General features: G+C 35.6%; 1 protein-coding gene across 2 annotated transcripts; it reads left to right on the top strand.

The window, feature by feature from the left end:
• Positions 1-138: 138 nt before the first annotated feature.
• LOC108680863 (orcokinin peptides type B) lies at positions 139-26892 on the top strand. 2 transcript variants are annotated; one of them, XM_047881074.1, is made up of 5 exons: positions 139-393; positions 21047-21119; positions 23384-23423; positions 24854-25349; positions 25440-26892. In XM_047881074.1, the coding sequence occupies exons 1-5, from the start codon at positions 319-321 to the stop codon at positions 25515-25517; spliced, it is 762 nt and encodes a 253-aa protein (XP_047737030.1). In that variant the 5' UTR covers positions 139-318; the 3' UTR covers positions 25518-26892. The 2 variants fall into 2 exon arrangements, with proteins under 2 accessions (XP_047737030.1, XP_018025269.1); XM_018169780.2 differs by having other exon boundaries at positions 24854-26892.
• Positions 26893-27691: the final 799 nt, after the last annotated feature.

The raw sequence follows: 27691 nt of genomic DNA, 5'->3' as shown, positions 1-27691 counted from the left end.
TAGCAAGGATGTGATGAGAGGGAGGACACTGAGTGGGAGAGAATCCTGCGACATCCCCACGCACTGGGGCCGCACCTGATGCGTACCGCCGCCTATAAAAGCCGAGGAGCGCGAACCTCGTGTGTCAGTATTGCCGCATCCACCGCAACTGCAACACATCGTGTCACTTCTGCAGCATCACACTAACGGAGACACGAATTCCACGGTATATTTAATGGAAAATAAACCCATTTAAGGTTTTTCACAAGAGTCTCGGGAGTGATCAACAAATTAACAGAGGCCAATAAGCAGTAACGACCTCTACATTCATCACCTCTAATGACCATGGCAAGGCTGGGTCCCATGAGCGTCCTAGTCCTGCTGCTAGCGGCGTCTTCGCTCGCTGCTAGTCAGGTGAGCTCCTAGCAACAGATTTTTATTTTGCAGGAAAAATTGTACTAAAATTCAATGCGAAATTTTGCGATAAATTTACCGAATTGCGATCACAAATGAAACAATAAATAAATATAATTTGTTTATGAAGTTAAGTGAAGTGCCTGAAGAAGCAAACATTAACAAAATAAGTTATTTTGATTGGGATAGTTTTTTCAGACTTTTGTGATGCTGCTAGGAATAATTTTAAAATAAAAAAATATAACTCAGTACTTACAGCAGTGGGTGACAGAGAGCGCATGTTCTCGTCGACGAAAACTTAAGGTCACGGACGGACGGACGGACAGACGGACGGACAGACAGACAGACGGACATGGCGAGCATAATAGTGCATTTGTTCCATAAATGAGAAAATGCGCTAAAATCGAATTATTCATTCATTCACGAAGTACGTACTGGTTTGAATACATGAACATCACTCATCTTGGCGCAAGTAAACCAATAAAATTAATTTCCGACCATCAACAAAAATAACGAATTTTTGTACTATATTTAGCGAGCATCGAGATATTAAAAATTTTTCTAAACGACTAATTTTGAATTGTATCAAAGTATACATGTAGAAAGGAATAATTAGGATATGAGTTACATTTTAATACTCAGTTTACGACTGCGCCGTTTTTTTACTGTCATTCATGTCAATTAATGTTTGAAACAATTTTTCAAATCAATTAATTCAATGCTGAAAAAGAATATAATCTTTGCGAATATTCGTCAATTCAAATTTTAATTTTTTTACCACATAATTTTTTGTTACAAGTAGAAATTTTTTAAAACTCTTAGCCCACTTATTATCATTGTTAACTAAAAATTTTCAATAGTCACTTTTCACTTACTTTTCTGTGATTCATAACTCCGCTCGAAAAATTTTCATAATAATTTTATTTTCTGTTATAGACTCAGAACGCTAAATTTATTCATCAATTATCGTAGCATTTAAATTCAAATTCATTCAATTTTTGTATCATTATTTCCATTTTGTAGATAATTTCAATATTTCGAACTAATACTTGTCCACCTCACCCATGCTGCTTTTCATGCTAGCCCATTTCCTTGTGCATTATTTTGCATTCAGTTTATTTCGTGTGCAGTATTTCAACTTGTCGGGAATGTTGGTTTCCGATGAAATAGCATTCATTTCTAGACAATTTCCAATTTTTGTTTTAAATGAGGGAAATGCACTCATATTATCACTGACTTTCAGAAAATTTGGATTTAAGAAATGCCAGGATGGAAAAACAGATAAACTAATTGCTTTTTCTTGTAGGCTGGAGTGAAATAATCTAAAAAATCAACAGCTCTTTTATTTGCATTGAGGAATTATTTATTGTGATATCTGCTTCATTAGATATCGACTGCCAAAAAACATTTTAGCCTCATTATACAAAGCAACACGACAAACAAATTAGCGTGAATTTTTTATAAGATCATTTTTCAGGATTTTTGCGCAATCTATCCAAAAGCTGCGTGCACGATCTAGCATTTCAAAATGTACCGCAGGCACATTATTCGATGTAGACATGTAGTATACAAAGAGACTTAGAAATTCAAGAGTTTAAAATCGTCTAGTGTAAGAAACATTTTTGCTCTTCAAATTTTAAATTCATTTCTTACCAAGGAATTTTTATAATGATCTCCAAATATAAGAAGTTCCAACAAGACTCAAACGTGGGCGTCAAATCAATTGTGTAGTGTTTTTTAACAATTATTCAGTAGCCACTCGGCCAAACCTACACCCGTGCCCTTATCTCGCCTATATTTACTCACGTGACATTTCAACCATTCCTTACGATATCTGTTCTTATATTTTTTCAGTTCGGCCGCAACGTTTAATGCCTCAAACAAGTTACTTGTTACGACTCTACAATAAACTCGTGGTGTTGAAGAAACTACCAGATTATTTTACATGTCTCTGAAAAGTTCGCTTTGCCGCCAGAAAATCGGTTCCAATAAAGGAGTTTTTATAGGTGTGTTGACTTCGATATTCTAATTCCAATTGCTCACTTCCAGCGCAGAAATTAGTTTGTTTTTAATTAAGTCTGAGGTAGAGCGATCAAGGCGAGCTTCATCACTCGAGCTGATTACTTGCAGGCTTTTAAGAACCGCTGTCGTCGTTGTAAAAGTTTCCGACTGACAACCCCGCCCTTGCTTTTCCATTATTGGTTTGGTTTTATTTTTAATCCAAGTCGCTTACGAAACGTTTTATTTCATGTTTTGGAAAGAAAACTATGAAAATGCTAACCAAAATATGATCGTGTTGATCGCTTCAGGGTTTGATGCTAAAAAATGATAAAGATATGAGCTTTGAATTGCACAGCTTCAGGGCTGGAAATCGTTTATTGATAACAAGTTTTTGTTGCTAAGCGAATTGAACTTCGACGGCTTAGTGGAGCCTAGGGCGATTTGGGGAAACTTCGCGGATGCCTTGCATTTTAACCTGCGACCATAATTTACCGTTGCATAATGCCTGATAAACTTTACGAACGTACTAGAGTGGATGAAAACAAATATGGTTTTTACTAGGAATAAATTAAAGATCATTTAAATTTAAATAAATTTTAATTTTAATTGTGGATTGCGTATATTAGATTAATGATCCATCAATTTAGCCCATTAGTTGGAATACTAGTATTGAGAGAATATAGTTGAAGTGTAACTATTTGGGTAACTATCATAAGTGTCCACAATTTGCTTGAAAAACTGAGCATGTAAATTTTATCAAGTATGCTTAGATTTGAGATTTGCGCTCAGTATAAGGGATGATTATTTTAGCCATTTATCCAGACGTCCCTCATCCAGATTCTTTGATAGCGCTCCTCTGCTTGCTCAGTAGTGGGATCGATAAATTCTATTGAACAAGCGCAAAAAATTTTTCATACAAAACGACATTTTTAATGTTGATACCTTACATTGAGTGTGATAAAATCATGACGAACACAGACAAAAATGGCGCCCAGAAAACACTTCACTCTTTGCATTGTATATTAAAAGCCTCAATTCGTTATCTGGTCTAATAGTGAAGTAATATTGAAACAATTCAATTCAAAAAGTTTCAAAAGCTCAATTTTTTATTTTTACTTTTTACAGACGAAGTTAACACCATCGTAAGCGTTTTCCTTCGTATTGTTGTTGCGTTTCTTCGCTGCAGCGAAACAGAATTTTTTAAAATGTCCTCAAAAGGACGCGGAATATTTAATATGAGATGAGACTGCAGATTTGCATTTCCATCGGATATTTCTCCTATCAAAGTCTAGGCAGAGCTCAAATCTTCAAAACTTGGGCCAATTTGATGTCATGAAATCTTCATCAAGGAAAAATTGTTCGGTTGCTTGACAGCAGAATTTTGAATGTAAGTCACCTGCAATATGGAAGAGCTGAGAGAGCGTCGTAATATATGCTTTGTGAGATCCTAAACCCAATGAAATTTTAAATTAAATTATCGTATAACTGAACTAATCTTGAGGCTCAAGAGATTTAAATAATCTAATGGCTTACTGTTGATTATCGATTGTAAAAGTCATTGTTCATGTCTGATAAAATAGTGCCCCACATTTCCTAAGGCTCCATGTACAATGGCAAGAACTTAGTGGCAGAACCATTAACAACAGTTCGTGTGGCCTGAGTTGGAGAAGCAAAATCATCCGATAGTTATCGCTAGAACTTGATTTGATTAATCTTCGTCACGTTGATAGAATGACTAATAATTTTTCGCAATTCATGAAAATTTAACCTAATTTCTTTCTGAGACATGAAATGATGTCATGCCAAAAAAATTTAGGTGGTAAATGTAGCAAGAAGGTAATTCAAAGAATTATTATTATTATTATTTATTTGCAAAGCTCTCTAATGATTTTGAATTGAAGCTGCTATTTTATTAATGAGAGTATTATATATTTGAATAGTGTACTATACTGAGTGCAAGATGGTGCATAAATAAATTTACATGTAATGAACGGCACAAAATCAATTTATTTGGACAGTGAATCAATTGCGGACATCGTTTGATGTCTTCAGTTGGCAAGGCATACGATAAGGTACGGTGAACTTTGGGGTGGTAAGCAATTCGAATTTATTATGGAGTTATTCCATCTTTCCAGGTAACGCCAATAAATAATCGAAAAAATTTAAAATTAAATGTAACTTGAATATGATTGTTGATTTTCTCTTTTTTCAGTTAAACCAATTGCATTCCAGACATGATGTGTTGATACCTATAGATGAAAATTTTAGGAATTAAAGGATTTGTCCATATCCACATTTTTATCTGAATAATATAATTTATTTATCATGAAAATTGCTACTTATTATTGTGTTAATTTTTAACCGCTACATAATTTTATTAATGTAGACCAAATATTTTTTCCATGAATCCTTTTCTCGGATACAACATTGCAAGTTCTTTCCAGCAGAGCAACTCTTCATACACAGTATTACGACTTCAAATTTATTCAAAGGAAAGCCTGTTTACTCAAAAACCACATTAGTTTTCTTATTATTCTCTTTGGCAGAAACAAGACTTCCATCGTGCCCAAGAGCGAATCAATTACTTTAACATTCGTTCACTTTTTGCCTTTCGTTTGAGTGCACTTGCAATAAAACAACAGGCTGCGAATTTCGTCCTGCAATCATAGCCCATTAGAGACTATAGAATCTGAGGAGTGGTTCGTGAAATTGTACAATTTATTTCTTGTTGCAGTGACTTAAGATAGCGACGAGTGGCGGCAGTTCTTGATTTTGCGACAGGGCAAAGCCATCGTCCCTGGATAAAATTTATGAGAAGTGGAATTTTTGTTTGAACAAGTGCACGCCTCATGTTGGATCTAAAAGTCTGAATCAAATTTTCCTTTGATTCAGGAATTCTAATCCTTTAATTCATTTTTTATTCCTTTTGGTGCCGATTTTGTTACCAGTCTGGATCAATCTCTAATATATGAACCACCATTCCTAGAATTTCGCCTTTCCATCGTAAGTGTAACACTATAGATTGTCAGGCTCTGGTAATTTTTCAGTTTGTGGATTTCTAAGCGTCTCAATAATGAATCGATCCATGTTGTTTGTTTCTTCAAGAGTTTATTAATGCCACTTCATGCGGTAATCTATAATATATAATCCAAAACTGATGTTGCTTGAACGCGTCAACAATATTTAAGAAATATCGCATTGCAACTTGTTAGTCTATTGTTGTATCCGGAATTTTCAAGATAAATTTTAAGGAATAATTTGTAAAAGAACAAGCATGTTTTCTATGCATTAACGTCAGGCTCCTTTATGAGTTCTCAGCAGCAATATTTCTTCATACGGTAAATAGACGGCGACAAGATCTCCGTATTATAAATCATGGCTATTACTCACAATACAAAAGAGAGAAAAAGCATGATACCTCATGGTATGAGGCATGTACGATCGAGTGTTCTTCAGTGATGTATAATTTTGCCGATATCGAGCGTCCGGTGACACGCGACGTAACTACATGTGATGTGAGCAGAGCAGCGTCTCATTATTGGGTATAGTTTCGTTGATCGTCGGGTTACCTTTACCGTTAGTTACCTAAGATGACACACTCAATATCACCAATCGGTTATTTTTTTAGGAGTAAATATCAAATAAATTAATTTTTTACGGGCCTTAAAATTTTGACTTGTTATTTTTGTTATTGATTAAAATTTTTCCGTTGATAAGAACATTTCTTTCAAACTCATTCGCGTTAAATTGATGTCATTACTAACAAATCATGCTCGTTACTTGCGTGCAAATGTGTTGTTTAATACTTTGTGTTAACGAAAGAACTTAAGATTTCTGTGTTAAGCAAGTGTTTCTCTCGTGCGAGGCCTTCCATATGCGTCAGGAAAAGAATATCTCCCAGCAGCGGGCAGCACGGCTGATATCTCAACTGCAGAAACATGATCACGAATGCTGATTCGAATAATTTTGCGTGCAATCGAGTACTTACAAAAACTAGACAGCAATTTGAAGTTGTCTTTCAGTCTGGACAAAAAGATTGGTTTACTCTTCGAAATCCAACGCGAAAAAAATTTACTAACATTGTGACCGTCATGAAAATTTTCATGCTTGATAAGAAATTTGTATGAAAAAAAACTATTTCTACACGTTGTCAAAAAAATTAGTTGTTTGATTACGCAGCACACATGCAATCGGCTTTCCTTGGCCACAGCCACGCTAATGAACAGCGATCTTTCTTTCAGATGAGCGCCTCGCGATAAATTTCTTTGTCCTCGCTGCTAAACGATTCCTAGAGTCTATAGTATCAGTGTACCGTGCCTTTCACGGTCCAATGCGCAAAGATAAAGTGCATCTATAGTATCAGCGTGGGCGTGTAGCGTGCCTGTCTCGGTCTAGAGCGCATAAATAAAGTGCATCTATAGTATTACTGTAGGCATGTAGCGTGCCTGTCTCGGTCCAGAGAGCATAAATAAAGTGCATCTATAGTATTACTGTGGGCATGTTGCGATTGTTGCGTGCCTGTCTCGGTCCAGAGAGAAAAGTTAGAGTGTCTCAGTAGTATCAACGTGGGGATGTAGCGTGCCTGTCGCGTTCCAGAACACATAGAAGAGTGTCTCGAAATTATCAGTGGGCGTGCAGCGTGCCTGTTGCGCTCCAGAGAGCAAAGTTAGAGTGTCTCAGCAGTATCAGCGTGGGGGTGTAGCGTGCCTGTCGCGTTCCAGAACACAAAGATAGAAGAGTGTCTCGAAATTATCAGTGGGCGTGCAGCGTGCCTGACGTGCAAAGATTGCGTGAGTAAACTTGTCCACGTTATATAATTGATCGTTTATCGAAGTTTGTCGGATCAAGGAGTCAATGCAGGTCGTCTATCTACGTGTAGCTGTTCCATGATAGAAATCCTTCATGATCCACGATGTGTGGCTGATCTATGGTATAAAGCCAATAAGCAAGCCCTTATGAATTTAATCTAATAATAATCTCGTTCCTGGATCAGAGTCGGTATCGGTAACGTCCGTTCGTATAGTATTAGAATACATTTGAAGATGGTATATAACAGGCGATAAAACTAGAGCACACGCCTGGTCGCATGTAATATTTTGAAATCAACACAGCATGTCGTGTTCAATTGGTTAATTTTCGTATTTATTTGGTGTCTGCACGTGGCATTTAAGTTGACTAGGATGGAGTTGATTTGTAAAAAACCTGTTGTCACTTGAAGTGCGTACGCCTCCTATATAATCCCGTTGAGTGTGATTGCGACTAATAATCCCGTAGATTTTGTAACGCGACTGGTAATCCTATCGAGTGGTAAGTGCAACTGGTAATCCCGTCGAGTGGTAAGCGACTGGTTACCCATTCGGGTATAAGTGCAACTGGTAATCCCGTAAACATAGTCTACGTTTCTCGGTAATGCTGAGTTCGCATTTTACGGTTGTTTGTTGGGCAGCTGCTTAGAGGAAATGAGCCTCGTTTGCAACGACTTAGTAGAACAGAGCAAACATGGCCTAGTGTACGTCTGCCTCGCGTTATTGGACACAATTCGCTTATGAAGTTTTGGTCTGGGGAAACTTGTGAAAAACGGTGTCGGCCTCCACCTCCGCTGGGTGCTCATGGACTTATGTAGTTTATTTCTTCATTTCGTGGAACATAGTAAGCTAGGAGTGATATTACTCATTTGGTTGTAGAGAAATACTTTCAAGTGATGAAATAGTGACCTTTAAGTGCATTTTTTAGTCTTATAAATGCCGATACTTTTCCATTGTTTTGTTCAATGGAAAAGGAATACAAAATTTATCATTTATTCCGAGTTAAGATAAATAATAAAGTACTGACTCAGATTATGCCGCAAAAAATCGGAGGAGAAAATTAAAATCTGCTAGCAATTTTTTTAGATTAATATTGACAATCAGGAATAGTTGGCAATCTGTTTGTTAACCGAGTATTTAAACAAGTGCAAACAATAGTGAATGGAATCTTGGAAACATTGCAGAAATTTTTATAAACTTCTTTGAAATTAATCGTATGTCTAGCAGCTGTACCAAAGTGATAGTTTAAACCACTAGTCCAAACAGCAAGGAACTCATTTATAAGACATATTTAAATTACTTCGGAGGAAGGCCTATACCATTGTGGCCAGCGCCAGAAATACAAAGGCCTACCATTGTGGTCAATGTCTGCAGTACAAAGACGTCTGGGAGGAAATGGCCCTGACATGCGCTTCAGCTAATGAGTCATTTAGATCGGATCAAGCGATGTCCCTCAAAAACATTCCAGCCTTAGGAGCAACTCGTAGTGGCTCAATTAACGGTTTCAATAACCATCTCTTTTTCAATTTGATTTTTCATTTATATTTTTGCATATATTTCTAGCTAACCCATATTATGTTTAACTAACCTAACATTAGTCTTAAGTAAATTCCACATGTGTAAGTTATTACCATATCTTCCTTTTCCAAATTTTCTTGTGTCCATTCAGAAAATTCAATATGAACTTCTCCTTCGTAAATTTTCTGGGAAACAAAATATTTTTGAATTTGCGTCAACAAGAATTCAAATTCAATCAAAATAAATTTACATCGTGAATTATCACAAAAAAATCATTATTTCCCCTGACAAAAAATGTATCTGATTTAATGTCATAATAATCGAAATCACACGTCATATTTTGTGACTATAAATGTAGCCTCCCAAATTCCAAAGCACTGTTGTTGCGTAATAATGCAACTCTTTTTTATTTAATATTTATGAGCTTGAAAATCTGACCTGGCGACGTGCTGGGGCATGGGTCGAGGTGTCAGAATTTGCATGACGAATGAGTCTGGTTGTCGATCGTCGTCATTACAGGAAACCTCCAATTTTTCTGGAAGAAACTGAAATAATGTCCAGAATTTGGAAGAACAAAGCTATTCAGAAAGAAAGCTTAACAAAAAAATTCAATGATTTGGTTATTTTTAAAAAATAACATACGAGTTATATTTTTGAAATATACAATGAAACTATTATTAATTTTAAGCACTTCTGATCACGCTTTATTGAGCACAAATAACAGTAGGGAAAATTAATGCGTGAAATTGGACAATTCCTGAAGCGTATATGCATCATGGAGCTCGCACCAAGCATAATCATGAATAGCTTATGCAAAGCAGCATTTCCTGCTTACCTGCTCATATCTGCCGCTACAGATATTATATGCAGATATTATATGCATAATATACAGATATTATTATATTATATGCAGATATTATATGCATAGCTGCCGTTACAGATATTATATGCACCGCCTATATGCAATGATTTGAGCGCAGCTCAAATCATTGTTAGTTGCGTATTTATTTATATATGTTTTTATGGACAGATTTGATGTTGAGACAAATTGCTCGGCCAATCGAATTGCAGCGATCACATGTGAGCAAAATATATTTTAATGGCTATCAGACGTTGCAACTTTGTTAAACATTCTAGAATAAACACGTACTTATGGTTTTGTTTCACCAAGAAGAGTTTGAGGGAATTAATTATTGACAAAGCACACGATATTACTCCGCAACTTGGCTGCGTCTTTCAAAGTATCAAGCGCATCATTAGTCAGTCTGCTTCGATGACATTTTTTTCATAATAGCTCGGTCGATGGTGGAGTGAAAATTAAACGTTTTAACGTCATACTTTGATGAATTGTATCCATTTCAATTACAGCTAGGCTAACACCAGATCTTAATGATACAGATCCATGTAGATGGTCTCTGCAGCGGCCGGTGACAGATGAGTTTCGGACAGCAATACATGAAAGCAGATTTGATGTTCACCGGCTGTAATGAACCATTGTATGATACTTCACTGTGAATTTTATTTCAAATTAACCTAGTGGTTGAGTAAATGTTCCGTTGAAACTTCTTTTTCGCAGACAAAATTTGCCGTTTTGTGCGTTTTTACTCAAACACTATTGAAATTGAAATAGGACGATTAGCTTGAAAGTTCTCGTAAATACGGTGAGTTCTTCAGTTCTTTCTGATACGGTGATCACGTCAGTTCATTGTAATACGGTGACCTTTCTGGTTCCTTCTGATACGGTGATCTCGTCAGTTCTTTCTCATACGGTGATCTTGCAAGTTCCTTTTAATACTATAAGATTGCGTCAGTTCCTTCTATCGCGTCAGTATCTTGCTAGTTACTTCTAATACAGATCACATCAGTTCTTTATAATACGGTGATCTTGCTAGTTATTTCTAATACGGTAATCTTTCTAATTACTTTTAAAACGGAGTTCACATCAGTTCCTTCTAATACGGTGATCTTGCTAAATCCTAAATGAACTAGTTAACCTAGGAGACGACAGCTGAATAGATTAGAACTTAATTAGTAGCGCATAGAATCAACGTAATGCCACGCAAGAGTGCATACAGACTTGTCCGGGGTTCAGGTTCAAGCAGTCGCTCCTATATTCGCTGTCACTCGAGATAATCAGAAACGTCATTACGCATGCACAGAAAGCCTTTGGACTTGCTAATGTCCTGTCCAGAGATTTTAGGCATCGCATGTTTGAAGTAAAAAAGATCGTCTTACATTCATTACATGCGTGCGATCCAATATTCTTGGTTCTGGGCTTTGATAAGAGACTGAGATTCTTTGTAAATAATTAAACTTGGCAGACAAAAAATTGATCAAGTTTAGAGGATAAAAAACAATATGATGTCTTTTTCTCAATGTGTTCGAAAGTTACTGGACGTGAAGTGTATGTAAAAAATAGATTGCACAACTAATGAATACAAATCCTTAATTCAGTTAGTTTCCGGATCTGTTTGTTCCGTCACTACTTACATGTGCTTGTTCCTCATGTGGTCTCCGTGTTTCATGATGACCAATCGAATAAACTCTCTTGCTCGGGTCCCGCGCAGGCTAAAAGCCCGTGACAGCCAAACACTTCTACCTACGCCTTCTGCTTGCTTGCTAAATGCGGGCTTTTAAGAGTCCGGACGTAGCCACGTGAAATAGAGCAGTCCGAAGGTTGAAGTACAGCAAAAATTTAGCGCTATGAATTTTTTATTGGTAGGAAGTAAAGGTTCGTCGCATTCGAAACTTACGAGTAACTATTGCTTTGAAGAAGGAAGTAGGGAATGCCGAGTTCTTTGGTATTTTTCTTTTGGAATAAAGAATCACAAAATAAAAATAAGATATTTTTTGTTATAGTCCGCAGAAAAAAATTATTTATATTAGAGTGCCCCACAATCAAGCAAGCCCTTCACAAGATATAAAAAATATGTTTTTTTAGTACGCAATCATTTTCTTTAATTGAGTTTCATAATTCGGTACGCGTGATTATATAAAATTATACAATAGGGAGGCAAACACTTTGATCGGAAAATAACAATATGGCAGCGTCTCCAGACCGAATAAGCTTTCTGCCAATCGAACAACCCCATCAAGCAACTTATTATTAAAGAAGACAGCTAGTCAAAATAACTCAACATGCGCGGCAAAATTCTCCACCAGGAACCATCTGTTGTCAATGTTTCGAAATTTTACTGCGAATGGCTTAAACTTTACCCTTGCAGAAAATTTCCCTGCAGCGCTCGCATTTGGCACAAAAATTCTGATGACTTCCCGGCTTTGGATGTCAGCGTCGTAGCCGTTGGAAGATCATGACATCGATTTCAGGATTACGGTGACAAACATCCCTTTATTTCGTTACCAAGTAAGAATTACACGAACTGTTTTCAACTCCTTCACTATTCATCAGTTTGTACGAGTTTATATTAAGTTTTGATGCATTTAATTATTTTTTGTTTTAACTCTGTTTCATTCCTGTGTTAGCGTTTGACTGGAAAAGTTTAGCATCTAAAGCTCAACATCTACTTGCCTACTTATGTCATAGAACACACCAAAAAAAAATTGACGTTTGATGTTAAGCCATTGTGATATGACGTTGCTGGAGATGATATAACGTTGCTGGAGATGAAATGACGTTGCAATGTTTTAGAACAAATCTGAAGACATATAAACCTTCGAGCACAAACCGTATCTGCAGCAAACAACATCCAATACCGCAACAATCAGATTATATTAGCCTCCCTATACTAATTATAGGCAATCATTCGGGACACGACGGTCGTGACTAGCTCACCGTGTGTTTGTGCTGTTGATATCCCGCCATCAATTGCTGACAACATGAGGTATATAGGCAATTGCTGGCAACATGAGATATATAGGCAATTGCTGGCAACATGAGGTATATAGGCAATTGCTGGCAACATGAGGTATATAGGCAATTGCTGGCAACATGAGATATATAGGCAATCGCTGGCAACATGAGATATATAGGCAATCGCTGGCAACATGAGATATATAGGCAATTGCTGGCAACATGAGATATATAGGCAATTGCTGACAACATGAGATATATAGGCAATTACTGGCAACATGAGGTATATAGGCAATTGCTGGCAACATGAGGTATATAGGCAATTGCTGGCAACATGAGGTATATAGGCAATTGCTGGCAACATGAGGTAAATAGGCAATTGCTGGCAACATGAGGTAAATAGGCAATTGCTGGCAACATGAGGTAAATAGGCGTACAATAGCAAGCCTGCGCGAAATGAGTGTAAATGTCAGCCAACGTGATCTGCGACGAGTGAAGATTATTGTTAAGTCATGAATATTTTTGGAAACATTTTTAAAGAAATTTAATCCAAGACTTGTGTGTCAAAGGTCTAGGGACCAGTGCGATGACAAACAGAACGGTTAAGCTTGATTAGCATTCAAATATTTTAAATAAATAATTGAATAGAAAAACGAGGTAATATCTCAAGGAACATTTTATGATTGTGGTGCCGTTCAGAAAAAAAACTAGATCATATATTCATATTATGATGAATAAGATGATTTTAAGCTCATCTCTTACCAACGTCTTTATTGTAGTAAATATCGAGTCCACAACAAATGCTGGTTACCGTTACATCAGATCAAGGGAACGGCCAGGCATGTTCTGTCACGAATGAGTCTTTCGTCGCTAATCCAGTTTTGTTCAAACGACAGACAGAATTATTCGCAGGGTTGCCGAGAGCTTCGTACCCTGGCTCCCTAATTCTGCGTCATGGCGCTGTCACTTTTGATTTTCCGAGGCGCTTTCTGAAGGTCGCAACTCCAGTCTGCAGAACGCATCCTGCTGGTTGTTCTTGGTCTGTTCTTTTCTGTTGTGTGATCAAGAGATTGACAAAATCCGCGAACAGTACAATATATAGAGATGTTAAAACCGGGTACACCTTATGACTCATTTTATAGTGGGTGGCTTGATCGCAATTTTGCATAACTTCCAAAATCAAATTTACATGGCATTTCTAAGTCAATATTTATCTATTTTTCATAACTTAAATATTCATAGCCGAGTTGAGAAAAATGTTTTAACCCATATCCTCACTAAGAATATCAGTGCACGAATATGAACTTTTTTGTGGAGTTTTCAGCGGTTTGGTGAGCTGCAAGTAATTACCAGGAGCCGAGCGATGAAGACGCATAGCGCCTCTCTCACCTCGCCAGGCTCATTTCTCTGCCACGGGAAATTTTGCAATTATGGAAAAATGGCTAATTACGCAAGCGTTGCTGCACCCTAGGTATTTTTTAAGACGTACGATTACATCAGAGGAAAACCGATTCAAGAAAAAAATTGAAAAATTTTGATGAAACTGTTCAGTCTTCAGATATTGCGTGTAATTCCACGCGCGTTCATTTTAATATGTGTCAGCCTTCTTTTTTCATCAGTCACAAATAACGACAGTCTATGTCAAATCTTTACGACTAACTTTATGAGTTGAGCTCAGATTACATGAGCTATTGCAACGCAATTTTTGCACCTGGTGACGCAAGCATTATCTTCTCGTAGTATATGTACAAAAATATGTTTTAATTATTAAAAACTGGCCTCTTCCAATAAATTTTGTCATCTTTACACAAAGGGTTGATCTCCCTTAATATTGTATCAAAGATGATTTGAAAAAATTAGGAAATTAATCATTATGGAATAAACTCAATATTAGTGTTGTATAATAGTTTGATTTTAAATCGCGTAAATAATTTTTAACATCCCAGGCTATATTTACAATCTCAATTTCACATTCATAATCTGCATTTAGTAAGTTCATTACTGAAAACAATATTTTTACATTATCCAGTAATAAATATTACTCCCTCAGTATCAAATACTCCCGTTCAGAACCAAATTATGTTTACTTGAGCTGCCTTATATATAGTTCGGCACCAACAATGTTATTAACATTAATGGCATTAGATTTGGTTTTTCATTGTGCAATTCATTTATCTTTTGGTTCAACGGAGCAGTCATTTTGTGAACATTTCAACAATTAAATGTGGAGAAGAACAACTTGTGAGTTTAAATCTCACATGAGTTAGGGCTGGTCTATAACTAAATAGTTAATTTCATATTTCAGTTAAGATTTACTTCATGCTTGTAATTTGCTGCCCTCAAGTTCTGTGCCGAAGAAGACATGTCGACCGCAAAATGCGCAAGTCATGTTGATTACTGCAGTTATTATAGAGCGTCACAGTAAATCTTACTGGAACATGTCCATGGATGCAGACGATGCTGACCTCCATCGTAAGATCGTTACAACCGAAAACGAATTTATAGCTCGATTACTTCATGAGAATACGACTTAGTGCAGCTAGGTTCACCAAGGTTGAACCAGCGAGTTGCGGTTTCGAATCCCGAATAGTAGTGAAAATCAACGATGTCTTAAACAATAGGCAAAACATCGTAATTTTCAACTCTAACAACGATCTTTATTATTTTTATTAGTATTATTATCATTCGTGTCAATATTACTATGGTTTATCTAAAATAGAATTCGCAACGAAACATTGAGTTTTTGTTTTTCAATTGTCTGATGGCCAAATCGTATAGCCATTTCAAACTTCTGTCCTCCAAACTATACTTTTATCGGATTGAGATCAAGTTTCTTCGGCTTTCGTAACTATCGTTCCAAGTTGAATTGAATCCAAACTTCACTATACATTCCATTTTTGTCGCCTTTTTTCATGGAAGGCTTTCTATCACAACTAATAACACCTCGACGTGGAACGTTCGAACAAGCAGTGTTTTGAAAATGTGTTCAGTGTTGCATGTAGGATGATTGCCCGGCCCCTTTAACGCCCGCAGGTATTGCGTTTAGTTATTGAGTAAAATGCATCTATGCATTTTACTCAATAACTAAACGATAACTAAACGGATGAGTAAAATATTGTTGCATCTATTGATTTACTCATACGCTGAATACTTTGCCACGCATTTAACAAAAACTTTAAATTCTTTAGTTACTGAAATTTACCCTATAAAATTCGGTTAAATTTTACAGTAACAGAAAAAATTTTGATTTGATTTCTTATGGTTATGTCAGGACTATTGAATAGACGCCAGTTTTCTTGCAGAAAAAATTGTTCAAATATAACTCAATGGTAGTACATGTGCTTCTACATTTGTTTACAGATTGAGTTATTTGCAGTTTCTTAATTCGAGTTTCGTGCTTTTTCCTATTTCCTTGAGCAAGTAAGGATAAGGCTCCTAACTAATATATTTATCAAATATTCACAAATTAAATTATTTAAATAGTCATCAACTCATTTGTTCAATAAATAGCGTTCCTACAATTAAAGCTTTTTTATTTGAAACATTAGTGGAACATCCTTCACAAGGCGTTTTTTCCAAATAGCATGCAATTGTCCAATCGTTAAAATAATTTAATATAACGCTCTGAAAAATTCAATTTTACTCAACTCTTACATTTCATGTTCTTATTTCATTTACAAAGGATGATGCTCGTGTTTGTAATGTTATTACTTTGGTAGTATATGGCTTGAAATTTTCTGCTTTGTATATGTTTTTTATGATGGATTGAGTCGTGAACACGCACAGGCAAGCCTGAGCACGAATGCGAACCGTTGCATTAAATGGACTAAAAGTCTTAGGAAACTACTCCTAACGTTTAATTTACTTTTTTTCGATGCTCGGAAAATTGATGTTCCCGTATTGTTAGCATTATTGACAGTTTAGGCTTATGAAATTGAGATAAATAATATGAATGTTAATAAATTTGTGCATGAGCTTGAAATATGCTGTATCTTTCCAGGTCAACTTTGTTTTTAAATTTAGTCATATGATTTATGAATTTTTTGATTCAGAAAAATGCTCATTAAATACTAGCTTAAACGATAAAAATGTGAATAAATTTTGATTTTCTGTATGAATAAGTTTTTGGTTCGATTAGTTGAGCTAGGCATTTAATATTTGCAATAGGTTCACTGGAAATTTCAAAGCAACGAAAATTCATCATATCTTTATGGAGAACGTTTAGGAGTCCATCTCCGACGTTAGTTCGATAATTCTAGAATATTGATAATTCAAGCAATCGAGTGGCATTGATTGCTGCAAGTCGTTATATGTTGGCATACAACCCATATATTAATTATATTAATTGTCACAATCCGTATATAACCGGCAGTAGTAATCATTAGCCATGTATAGTCTTGATTATAGTAGTATAAGACGCCAAATATGTTGCATGGAAAATCTCAACAAACAATCCTTTATCAGGTTTTTCGTTAAATTTAAAAGGTTAAACCTAAAAGACGTTTAAACGCAGTTAGTTTTGCAATATTTTTTATTTAAGTTAAAGTGAACGATGTAATCAAACCAGTAATATTCTGAACCGGATACAGTAACAATAATAAACAGTGTCATAGGTATTTATTAACTCTAATGACATGTTGGCAGGTTACCGCTAACCTTCAGGCATCAAATCGCCTACCATCCTATGAAAATGAGCCCTAAAGAGTTCAGTTGAGAGACAGTTGAGAGATATACTTAATATTGATTAGATCGGCAATATTCTCTGTTATAATAATAATTGCAAGAATATGCGTAAAATATTTATCAACAAAAAATAACGAGCCACTGAAAATTTTAAAATTGCAGCCTACAGTAACATTATGATTAGTGGACACATTAGGATGTTTAATGTTGCTATGCCACTGGAAAACTTCCTTAATTATGGGCGTCAAACATACTAAAAGCATTTTTAGAAGGCATTATAAAATTCACGTGCAAATGTAAGAAATTTCCTCGCATTTAAATTTGATTTTTGATTCCCCCGTTTGGAGGTTTGCAGCGGCTCGATATATATGATTCAAAAATCAAAAGTAAGTTATTTTAATGAATTTCCTAAATTGAATTGTTCACAGATATGTGCATGTTTAAATTGTTCATGTCATCCATGCTGCTTTCCAGCTGTCGACATAACATAGCAGCGGATGCACCGCTATGCCGCGCTCCGCTTTGAGAACTTTCACCGAGTAATTTAACTATGCAGCATCGCTATCATCACATGCTGTGAACCGCTTCGAATTTTCTCATCGAACGAGGACTCCGGAAACCTGATTTGAATTTCCAGGAGCTTTCGTTAACATTTAGTATTTATGTTTAATCTATACTAGAATAGGAGTAAATATTTTATAATAGATTGATTTGGCTAGTGAAATCAGTAAAATAACTGGAGTATTGAAATGCAGAATTTTGCAATTCCAATTTCTATTTCTGTGAAAATCTTGATCGAAATCATTATGATGTTTTTATTCCCAACAACGTAGCCCATTAAAATTGGAGCTGGACATCAAACCCAACACAAGATTTATTCAATGTAAACTTGGAAAGAAGAGGCTTAAAAATTAAAAGATTCACGACAAGCTAGCACGGAAAAGCCGCTCAGGGGCCGTATTGTTGCATTGCTGCGGCGGTAAATCCATGAGCCTTGAATTCTAGATGAAAGTTGTTTCACTTTCGTGGACACTAAAATATTCTGGAGAATTTGTGTGATCAGAGGTAACGATTGTGAGGAATAAATTCATCGTTTATTGAAGTAAAGATGTTACGCTAGAAATCTAATTTAATTGATCTCATAAACAAACTTTGCACGTGTGTCAAAAAAAAAACCGCAGCCAAGGAACCAATACAGTTAGAACAAATCATTTTTCTATTATTCATCATTATTATTAAACATAATTCTTCGTCGTTACTTTTCTATAATTTTTCCATTAAATTTCGCAATATGTGCTAATATTGCATTTTATTTATTTAAATTCGTCTAATATTTGCTTCGATCAATAATTATTTTGTTCAGAATTGTAAAAGTTTAAACATTTTAGCCTAAACTTTCGAAGCGTGACGGAAACAATTAATTGACGGCCAATCATCGATATTGTCGAAAATGTCGTTCATTTGAAACTTTGTAATTTGTAGTCTTCTCCTAAATGTGTGATATTTCGTTAAAAATTTATAAATTGATGTATGAAATGATGAATTATATGAATATAAAAACTTCTCTTGTTGTTTTAGCGGACATGATCGTTCAACCAGCATCGTGAAGCTAGCTGGCGTAATGTTATCATTACACGCAGGTCACAGTATCAGGCTGACCTTTTTCTTCTTTGTTGCTTAGTCGATTGTTACGACTCACACGCTAATGTGATGGAATATCACACTAATTTCTTTTAATAAGCATGCTTCCTGCACCAAAGTTTCCTTATTCTCTTTGTCAACACTGTAAAATATTTGAAATAAATTCCACAAGCCTGCACAAGTCACTGAGGTCGTTTGCTCGAAGGTCGAGGTTAGTTGCACCTGCATGCCTGTGAAAGGCCTATTTCAAACACATCTTACTGGTTGATCAAGTTATAAAATATAAATTCAACCAGACATTGTAATAGATTTATTTTCAAGTTTAATCACTTCCAACTGAAGAATTTTCAATCCGAATTTTAAAAGACACATTAAATTTCAGTCACAAAAAACAGAAAATGATCGTATTTGCGATCGCTTATAGTTGCATTATTTTAACTGAACATTTTCGCCTTACATCTGCTGTCTAAAATTCATTAATTTATTATTTCAACTCATATTGAGTGTACCAAACGTCTTAAACAGATTCTAAAACATAACTAGAGCTCTGAATTTGTCATCAATCCACAGATTCGGAGACGTTGTTCCTCTTTGTTCTGCAAAGACATACATTGATGGAGCCTCAATGCACTGCATATCTCATGCAAGAACAATATCATTGTGTTGCCATGAATACAATATTATTCGATGGCATAACAGTGCAAAGGCCATTCAAACGAGGCAATGAACTATTTACCCAGAGCCTACCTTTGGACTATAACCATTCCCCGAAGCGGAAATGTGAATTTCAGTGGACATGCGTTTAACCCTTCTGGAATTATGCAGGGGCACAAACTTCTTTGAAGAATGGATCGAGGAAGTTGTTGTAATCCAGAGCATATGCTAGCAAAAGAACTTTCGAATCAATTTCGGGACTAAACTATACAAGAAGAATTTAAATTTGTAAATCCAACGTTTAAACTTCATTAATATTTACGCACCACAGATAACTACGTACTCGAACTTTAATCGATACGAATCCAGCTATAACCATTCCAATTAATTTATGATGGTTGCCGCGACATTCTCTTGCTACTCCCTTCACTGCAAGCGCTCGTAGTCAAGTGCTTCACTAATTCAAATTTACAGTTTTTCTTGAAAATTTGTTAGCGTCTTCTCATATTTTTGTTCATTTGATTTGATAAAATATTTCAGCGGAAAGAAGATTCATCAACTCATCTATTTAAGCTCTGCAAATAAAGTTCGAAGATTCAGCATTACTGAAGTTAATCGCATAAGCGGATCGTGGCTGTACTTCACTTGTGAAGGTCTCCATTGTGCAGCTCTCTTTTTGACTTAACTGCGCAATTTTTGTTTTCGATTATCATTACTGAATCTTTATTCATTTAATTTTTAGGGAAATACCAGACCATCACTTACTTTACCATCACATATTCATCGAAATAATCGCTGAAAAAATTTAATAATCTAGATGATGAAGAAAGGTAGCTTCTGAAAAAATTTTTTATCACTGTCAAAATTTAGGGATAAAACATGAAGTAACCAATTTCCTATCTGCGCAAATAATTTTCAAAATGTATGCCAACAGGTACGCATTTTCAACAAAGTTCCCCTCGATTCTCAACGATGCTCCAGACTCATTTCACCCATTTTCTGAAGATGGAACCCGGAAAAATTGACAGTTCTTGCTACATTATGGCCTCATGATACAAACCAATCTGCAAACAATACTTGGAATTTGAAATATTCAGGATCCTTTAGTTTGGTCGCCTCCTTGAACAAAGTATCCAAAGTAACATCATAAAAAAATTAAATGAAAAAATACAAGTAATATACGTATATACCCAATTCCACTTTTTTTCAAAATATTTCACCTTGATAATAATGTCTATGTCTTTTTGTCCATGCCACAAGAACGTGAAAAATTAGGAATCTGCGAATATAATTTCATCTTGGGCACAAGATGGTCAAATAAAATATATTTTTTATACTCTAAATTAATCTCAAATTAATTTTTTAAAATACAAGAATTTAAATGTATTCATGAAAGAAATAAACAAATTTAAACTAAATCAAATCATCGGAATTTAATGTTTCAGCAAATTTAATTGCTAATTGGACTGTTGACTGGGAAAAAGATTCTGAACTCAAATGTAAACCTCAAAATCCTCAATTAATTTTCTAATGACGTTAGTTGCAGGAGGAGCGCGAGCAACCTGTCGAGACTCCAGCGCCGGCACAGCACCTGCTACAGCTCCTGCATTCTGGTGAGCAGAAAAAAATATCTTTTGCAATTCACCATGAAACTGATGAAATTATATCATCAATTAATAACAAAAAATATTGCGGGAATTTTAGCTCGACGAATTGATACAGCAACCCAACTACAGATACCGGAGTGATATTTATTATCATTATTTATGACGAACATTCACGCATGTACATATATCGGTATAGTTTCCGTCATTATATATTGTTTATATTTGTCTGCTAATATTTAAACCTACATTTTAGAATATAGATAAAATTATTGACAATTATCATTATTCAAATTCTTCTAGAATTTTTATTTATTAAATATTGAAGTTTCTGCTCGATCAGGCTGTCATTTTTTAGGAAATATTCCTTCTGAGCATCAAGCTGTTATAGATTTCAATATTATTCATGCATGTTTTCAATTTTTATTTAGAAATAAAGACGCAAAGTGTTTTATTGATTCAAATTCAGTTCAATCTATTTAAGATTAAACTGTCGTCATCTTCGTGACCTGAATCTTGAAAGCTGTCCGCGACCTCCACGTGACGTGTGCCTTCGACGGCTTGTCGTGATGAGAGACTTGACCTTCCATGTCAGGTCCTAGACTGATGTTAACCTGCTGGCTCCCTCCATGGCTATTTCTGGGGAAGCTTACAGAGAATCAGACATTAAGATGACTGCGTTAGACAGTATTAAAACTGAATATTGTGACCATAGCAATAACTAAAACTAAATTTGAGTCGTGATGGAAAACGTGAACATCCATGTAAGGTCTTCAAAGGATTGTAACTTTCAAGTTTTCTCCATTGCTAATGCAAAGCAAGCTTGGAGAGAATCAGACATTACGACTTCCGCGTTTAAACAGCATTAAAACAGAATATTGTGACCATTGTAACTTCATCGGGAGCTGAGAAAAGACACCAATATCATAATGGCGGAATAACTACTATTTTAAAATTTTCTAGAAATAGCGATTTCTAGTGAGCTATATCAAGACGAGAGATTAGTCAAGAGCTTAGTCAGGAAATCTACGCTGATCTAAGTTGAGTATAGTGAGACGTTTATTGCAGATTGAAGTGTTTTAGTGTGTACGGTAGATGCTAGTGATGCGCCGTCTTGAAAAATGTATCACCTTAGATAGATAGAAATGTATCACCTCAAATGTAACCGCCTACACATTTACGGGAGGAGAGAGCTAGCTTTTTATAGTTAACACGATTTTTTCTTTATTTTTAACCTAAGATTTACCTTGTGCTTTTAAGCTCAAGGTAAGACTCTCCTCCAAACCTCATGACTTACTTTTTAACAATTCAAAATTAATTTTATCAACTGACGAAGAGGAGTTCCGTGTGTTGATAAATTGAATCATATGACCTCATGTTTCTTTCTTCCTGTACCAAAACACATTTGTGTTGGCTAAGCTTTTGGGGCAAAAAGTTCGCTTTAAAAATTTTGTTCCAAGTGTTGTATCTTAAGACTTCTGAATTTTGAGTTGTTTTTCGATTATTTTTCGTAGGCAGGCCTTTGAGCTTGAATCATTCTAAAAAAAAACAATAAATCCCTCGTATGTTCAAAAAGATTCGTGAGAGACTTCAAAATTCTCGGTTCAAAATTCAAAGATACTGTAAAGGAAGAGCCTCTTCCCATGGTTTCGGATGTTTGTTATTTATTACGTATTATAACCGGTACCAGATGATAGTTTTCTAGCCCACAGCTTGGCTGAAAGTTTTGGCTTCAAAAGTAGGATTATTTTCGACATGAATTACCACAAAACTTCATAATTGGGTCACCAGCGGAGCAAAATTTATTGCTAATTGAAACTTGAGTGGTAAAATCTACTAAGATTTCAAACAAACTACGTGTTTTCGCAATCAATTTTCATGAAATCTAAAACTTTTCATAATTGGGTTTCACATTTTCTAAGTTGATTTTTGTCAGTGGAGAACGCGTACACACTTCTATTAACCTTCCATGAACTAAAGGGATATTTTCTCTTATCATTCTTTTACATTTTTAAACAAACTGAGAAACTAGAAATTGAAATATCAAATTATTTAATAATGTGCGTATCATCCTAACAGATAGTGAGACAGTAACAGAATGATCAAGATTTTTGAAATAAAATTGTCCGACAACACGTCAAGTATCTGGAATGTAAGAACACTCCAACTTTTCAAACACAAAAGGATCTATTAAAAGCGAAAAAATGTACAAAACTATCATCAATTAGCAATACTTGTACAGTTTTATTAATCAATTATTTCCGTGTTTACAGAGGGCGAAGATGAACGGCCCAAACGCTTCGACGCTTTCATGTGAGTTTAAAGGCTGATATCTTAATTGTCACTCGTCATGCCATTTTAATTCTCATCGTCATGCTATCATATTGTTCACTTGTAATGCTAACTTGCTGTTCACTCTTCATGATATCTTAATGTTAACTCGTTATGTTAGCATAATGTTAGCTCGTCTTGACATCTTAATGTCAGCAAGAATTGACGACCGGCCTATCCAGGCCTATTCTTCATCGCCGAAGATACTATACTATGCTATACTTAACTTCTCATGTTATCTTATCGTTCGCTAGTCAGGTTATCTTATTGTTAACTCGTCATGCTATGTTATTGTTTGCTAGTCATGATATCTTATTGTTCACCCGTCATGATATCTTATTGTTCACCCGTCATGATATCTTATTGTTCACTTCTTATTGTTCATTCGTCATGATATCTTATTGTTCACTCGTCATGATATCTTATTGTTCACCCGTCATGATATCTTATTGTTCACTCGTCATGCTATCTTATTGTTCACTCGTCGTGATAACTTATTGTTCACTCGTCATGCTATCTTATTGTTCACTCGTCATGCTATCTTATTGTTTTCTTACTTACCACTCCAACAAGTATTATCACCCAATGATGGCCTAAAAATTGAGCTCCCTGAGTCTAAGACTTCCCGGCTTGATTCTGAATGTTTTGGGATTTAATTTTAACATATTTAAATGAGTGTAATGGAACGATCGAAATTAATTTTCAAGATCATGAAAAATTATCCAATAAAATAATTTTTAATAAAAAAATACAGATTGCATTCAAATAACTATTTACCTCTCTAGAGATGTACGTGAGAATTACGTCTTTAATCGCATCTGGATTCTTACCGGTTGACAACAATTTATAATACACAAACTTCATGAAATTGCTAAACTAAATCGTGCATTTACACCCACGAGCTTCATACCAATTCGTATTTGTTGTGACATTTATCTGCCAATAACCATTCCAGCAATTGTTAGTTTCTCGAATTGCAATCTCGCGCACAAATGTGGGAGCTTGTGCAATGTGCGTGACACCGTGGCGCTGCATATGGTCCTAAAATTGAATCATCGTTACAAACAAAGTTATGAATTTATTCACACGAGAAATTCATGTACTTCATAGTTATTACCACGAGCGCACAAGCCTGTACCTAGGCATTTGGTATTTCGAGTTATGCGGGATTATATTTGTAAGCGAAACGATAATTTATTAATAAATTTGGTTTATGAAAAGATCAAAATGTCGTTATCCAAGATTAATTCTAAATAAACGCAATGTTGTGATTCAGTGGCATATTTAAACCCGTAACATAAAGCATACGTTCCCGATTCTGACATTGCACAATTATAGTATTGCGCAGTTTATCAATAAATCAAAATTTGGGAAATCAGCTAATCTTTATTTGTTTTTTTTTTTCGTTTCAGGAACGGCTTTGGGACTTCAAAGAGGAACTCTGACGGAATAAACCAATCAAGTTCTGGACTCAACAAGCGCAATTTCGACGAAATTAATCGTTCCAGCTTCGGCCTAGACAAACGAAACTTCGATGAAATCAACCGCTCCAGTTTCGGCCTAGACAAACGAAACTTCGATGAAATCAACCGCTCCAGCTTCGGCCTTGATAAACGAAACTTCGATGAAATCAACCGCTCCAGTTTCGGCCTTGATAAACGAAACTTCGACGAAATCAACCGCTCCAGCTTCGGCCTTTACAGTCCCAACGATTTCAACCTCCAGGCGATTCGACGAAGCTCACATTCACCGAATTTTTTGTACAGACTTTTTTCGTTCTTAGACTCGCGACGTCTGACCAAGAAGAATTTTGACGAAATCAACCGGTCAAGCTTCGGACTTGACAAACGAAACTTTGACGAAATCAATCGCTCTAGCTTCGGACTTGACAAACGAAACTTTGACGAAATCAATCGTTCTAGCTTCGGACTTGATAAACGAAACTTTGACGAAATCAATCGCTCTAGCTTCGGACTTGACAAACGAAACTTTGACGAAATCAATCGGTCTAGCTTCGGACTCCACAAGCGGAACTTTGACGAGGTCAATCGCTCAAGTTTTGGTCTTGATAAATGAAACTATGCTGAGATTAATCGGTCCAGTTTTGGACTCCATTAATACATTCATTGCAATTTAAACGCAAAACGAGGAGCGACCAACGAGTTCTTGGCTCCAAGTTTTTTTTTCTAATTTGCTTGGACATTTTTAAGATATTGACTTACTGGTAATATTTATTGGCCAGTAATAACAATACTCCCCCGAAAAAAATTTAACTATACGGATGAAGTTCAGATAATTAGATTTAAATATTGATGACCAGAAACGCTTAAATATTACTTAGGCACTAGCGAATGACGGTAACTAAGACATCAATGAGTAAGCACTCAAATTTCTATCAAGTCAGTATCGATAATTCAAAAGGAGAATTAACGTCTTAGTGACATCCTTCAGGAGCTAGAGCATCAATATATGTTATGGTGATTATCAAGGAATTACAAAGCATAATTGATGACGTAAACAAATTGGTATTTATTGTAAAATTTTTTGTGAAGTGTAAGTGCATGAGTTTGGGAGGAGCGTCACTCATGAACTTTGTTCGTTGTCACTTGGTTGTTTCAACTCTGTTAGTTGAACATTTTCGTTAAAAATCTAATTCTTTGATGTTGGAGGCACAACAAACTGAAGCCGAGGCAAACAACTTGAAGACTAATCATTTTCTTAATAATTTTTAATTTTGCCCTAAGGTCAGCAGAAGCAGCAGTTCGTTTTGAATATACCTTAAAATATTTTGAACACAAACTCAGGTCATTATACACCTGTGGAGAAAAATGTTTCGAAATTTGTACCCAGAATTTTCACACACCAATTACATTGAACATGACACCAAAGTTCCTTTTACTGCTTGATATTAATCTTAAATATCAACTGAAAACAACCCGCATGAGACTGCGCATTTGTTACTATTCAATTATTGAACTCGTTTCAAACTCGTTGATTGCCCTGGAGTTATCAATTGTCGCTTCGATCAAGCCTGCGACGTCTGCCAGATTGACCTCATCAATCGAAATGATAGACCGCTGTTGATCTAATAATTATTCAGTCATTCGCTACACTACCTCCTTCACTCAAGCTTTGCTGGTAGCACTGTGAACTATTTTTTTTATCGTGATATAGATGTACTTCGAACCTAATAAAATATGATAACATCATTGAAAAATTTAATCTCCTTTCAATGTAATTGATTGCATATAATCTGTAATTTTAATATATCCCATCATTTTCAATCAGATATTCTATGTTGTTGCATCACTTACCGGATTAAAAAGAAAGCAAGACATATTTAGATGATTTTCATTGGGTCCTTCTTATATCACTGCGTTTACTTTTATCAGAGATGAGGTACCAAAACAAATCAGTAAGTCCAGTTCTCGGAATAAACATTTATAATGTTTGTTAATTTTCTTTATGCACATTTACGGGGAATTTGAAATAATACGCATTAGAAGTTGTACTTAAAAAGAAATTTCAATTTGATGTCAACCAGCTTCAAGCTTCACATGAGATCGAAGATAGAATGTCAGTTACATTTATTGAATTTGCTATCGGGCCTGCGTATTTTTTGCCGGAACCTGTCTCTGAGCTATCTGCAATCAATTGGCAATTATTGCAATTCGAACCAGAATTTCCAGGCGCATGCAATCCATTGTAATGACGCACAGGATTGTCAAGGCCGTTAATTTCAGTGATGCGGCTTGAAATGGGAATTCGGCAGGTAAAAAACTGACTTTTTTAGATATCATTCCGACTGAAACCGGACGAAAATCTGACTTTCTAAGATGTCATTCCAACTGGACGGCAAATAAATTTTTTGGTCTAGAATACAGAAGTAGAAAATATCTAAGAAATTCATCTTCGTCAATGAAAACTTGCAATAATAGTAACATGATTGGCAGCAGCATCTTGTCATAATTACGCCGTATCCTGTCATAATTACGCCGTATCCTGTCATAATTACGCCGTATCCTGTCATAATTACGCCGCATCCTGTCATAAGTTAGGGAGGCTTCATCCAAATAGCGATGCACTTCTTCCCTCTATTTTAGGTCATCCTGACTTACTTTAGGCCGGTTAAAAGGCATATTAGTGCAGCTTGCAGAAAGTGTTTCACCATTTAAACAATATGACAAATTCAATTTTTTTCGGAATGCGCGACCTTCTTACTTAACCAAAGCCAAGGCTGTGATTCTGCT

This window comes from Hyalella azteca, unplaced genomic scaffold (assembly GCF_000764305.2).
Source record: "Hyalella azteca isolate HAZT.00-mixed unplaced genomic scaffold, Hazt_2.0.2 contig6971, whole genome shotgun sequence".
Classification (NCBI taxonomy): Eukaryota; Metazoa; Arthropoda; class Malacostraca; order Amphipoda; family Hyalellidae; genus Hyalella; species Hyalella azteca.
The sequence above is the reverse complement of the archived record's forward strand: the minus strand, read 5'-3'. Positions and strand labels throughout refer to the sequence as shown.

Bases quoted from the DNA above. Each gene is read 5' to 3' on its own strand.
- LOC108680863 (XM_018169780.2), top strand. From the start codon at position 319: ATGACCATGGCAAGGCTGGGTCCCATGAGCGTCCTAGTCCTGCTGCTA. The intron at 21,120-23,383 runs GTGAGCAGAAAA...CCGTGTTTACAG, and splicing joins GCTACAGCTCCTGCATTCTG to AGGGCGAAGATGAACGGCCC. The intron at 23,424-24,853 runs GTGAGTTTAAAG...TTTTCGTTTCAG, and splicing joins AAACGCTTCGACGCTTTCAT to GAACGGCTTTGGGACTTCAA.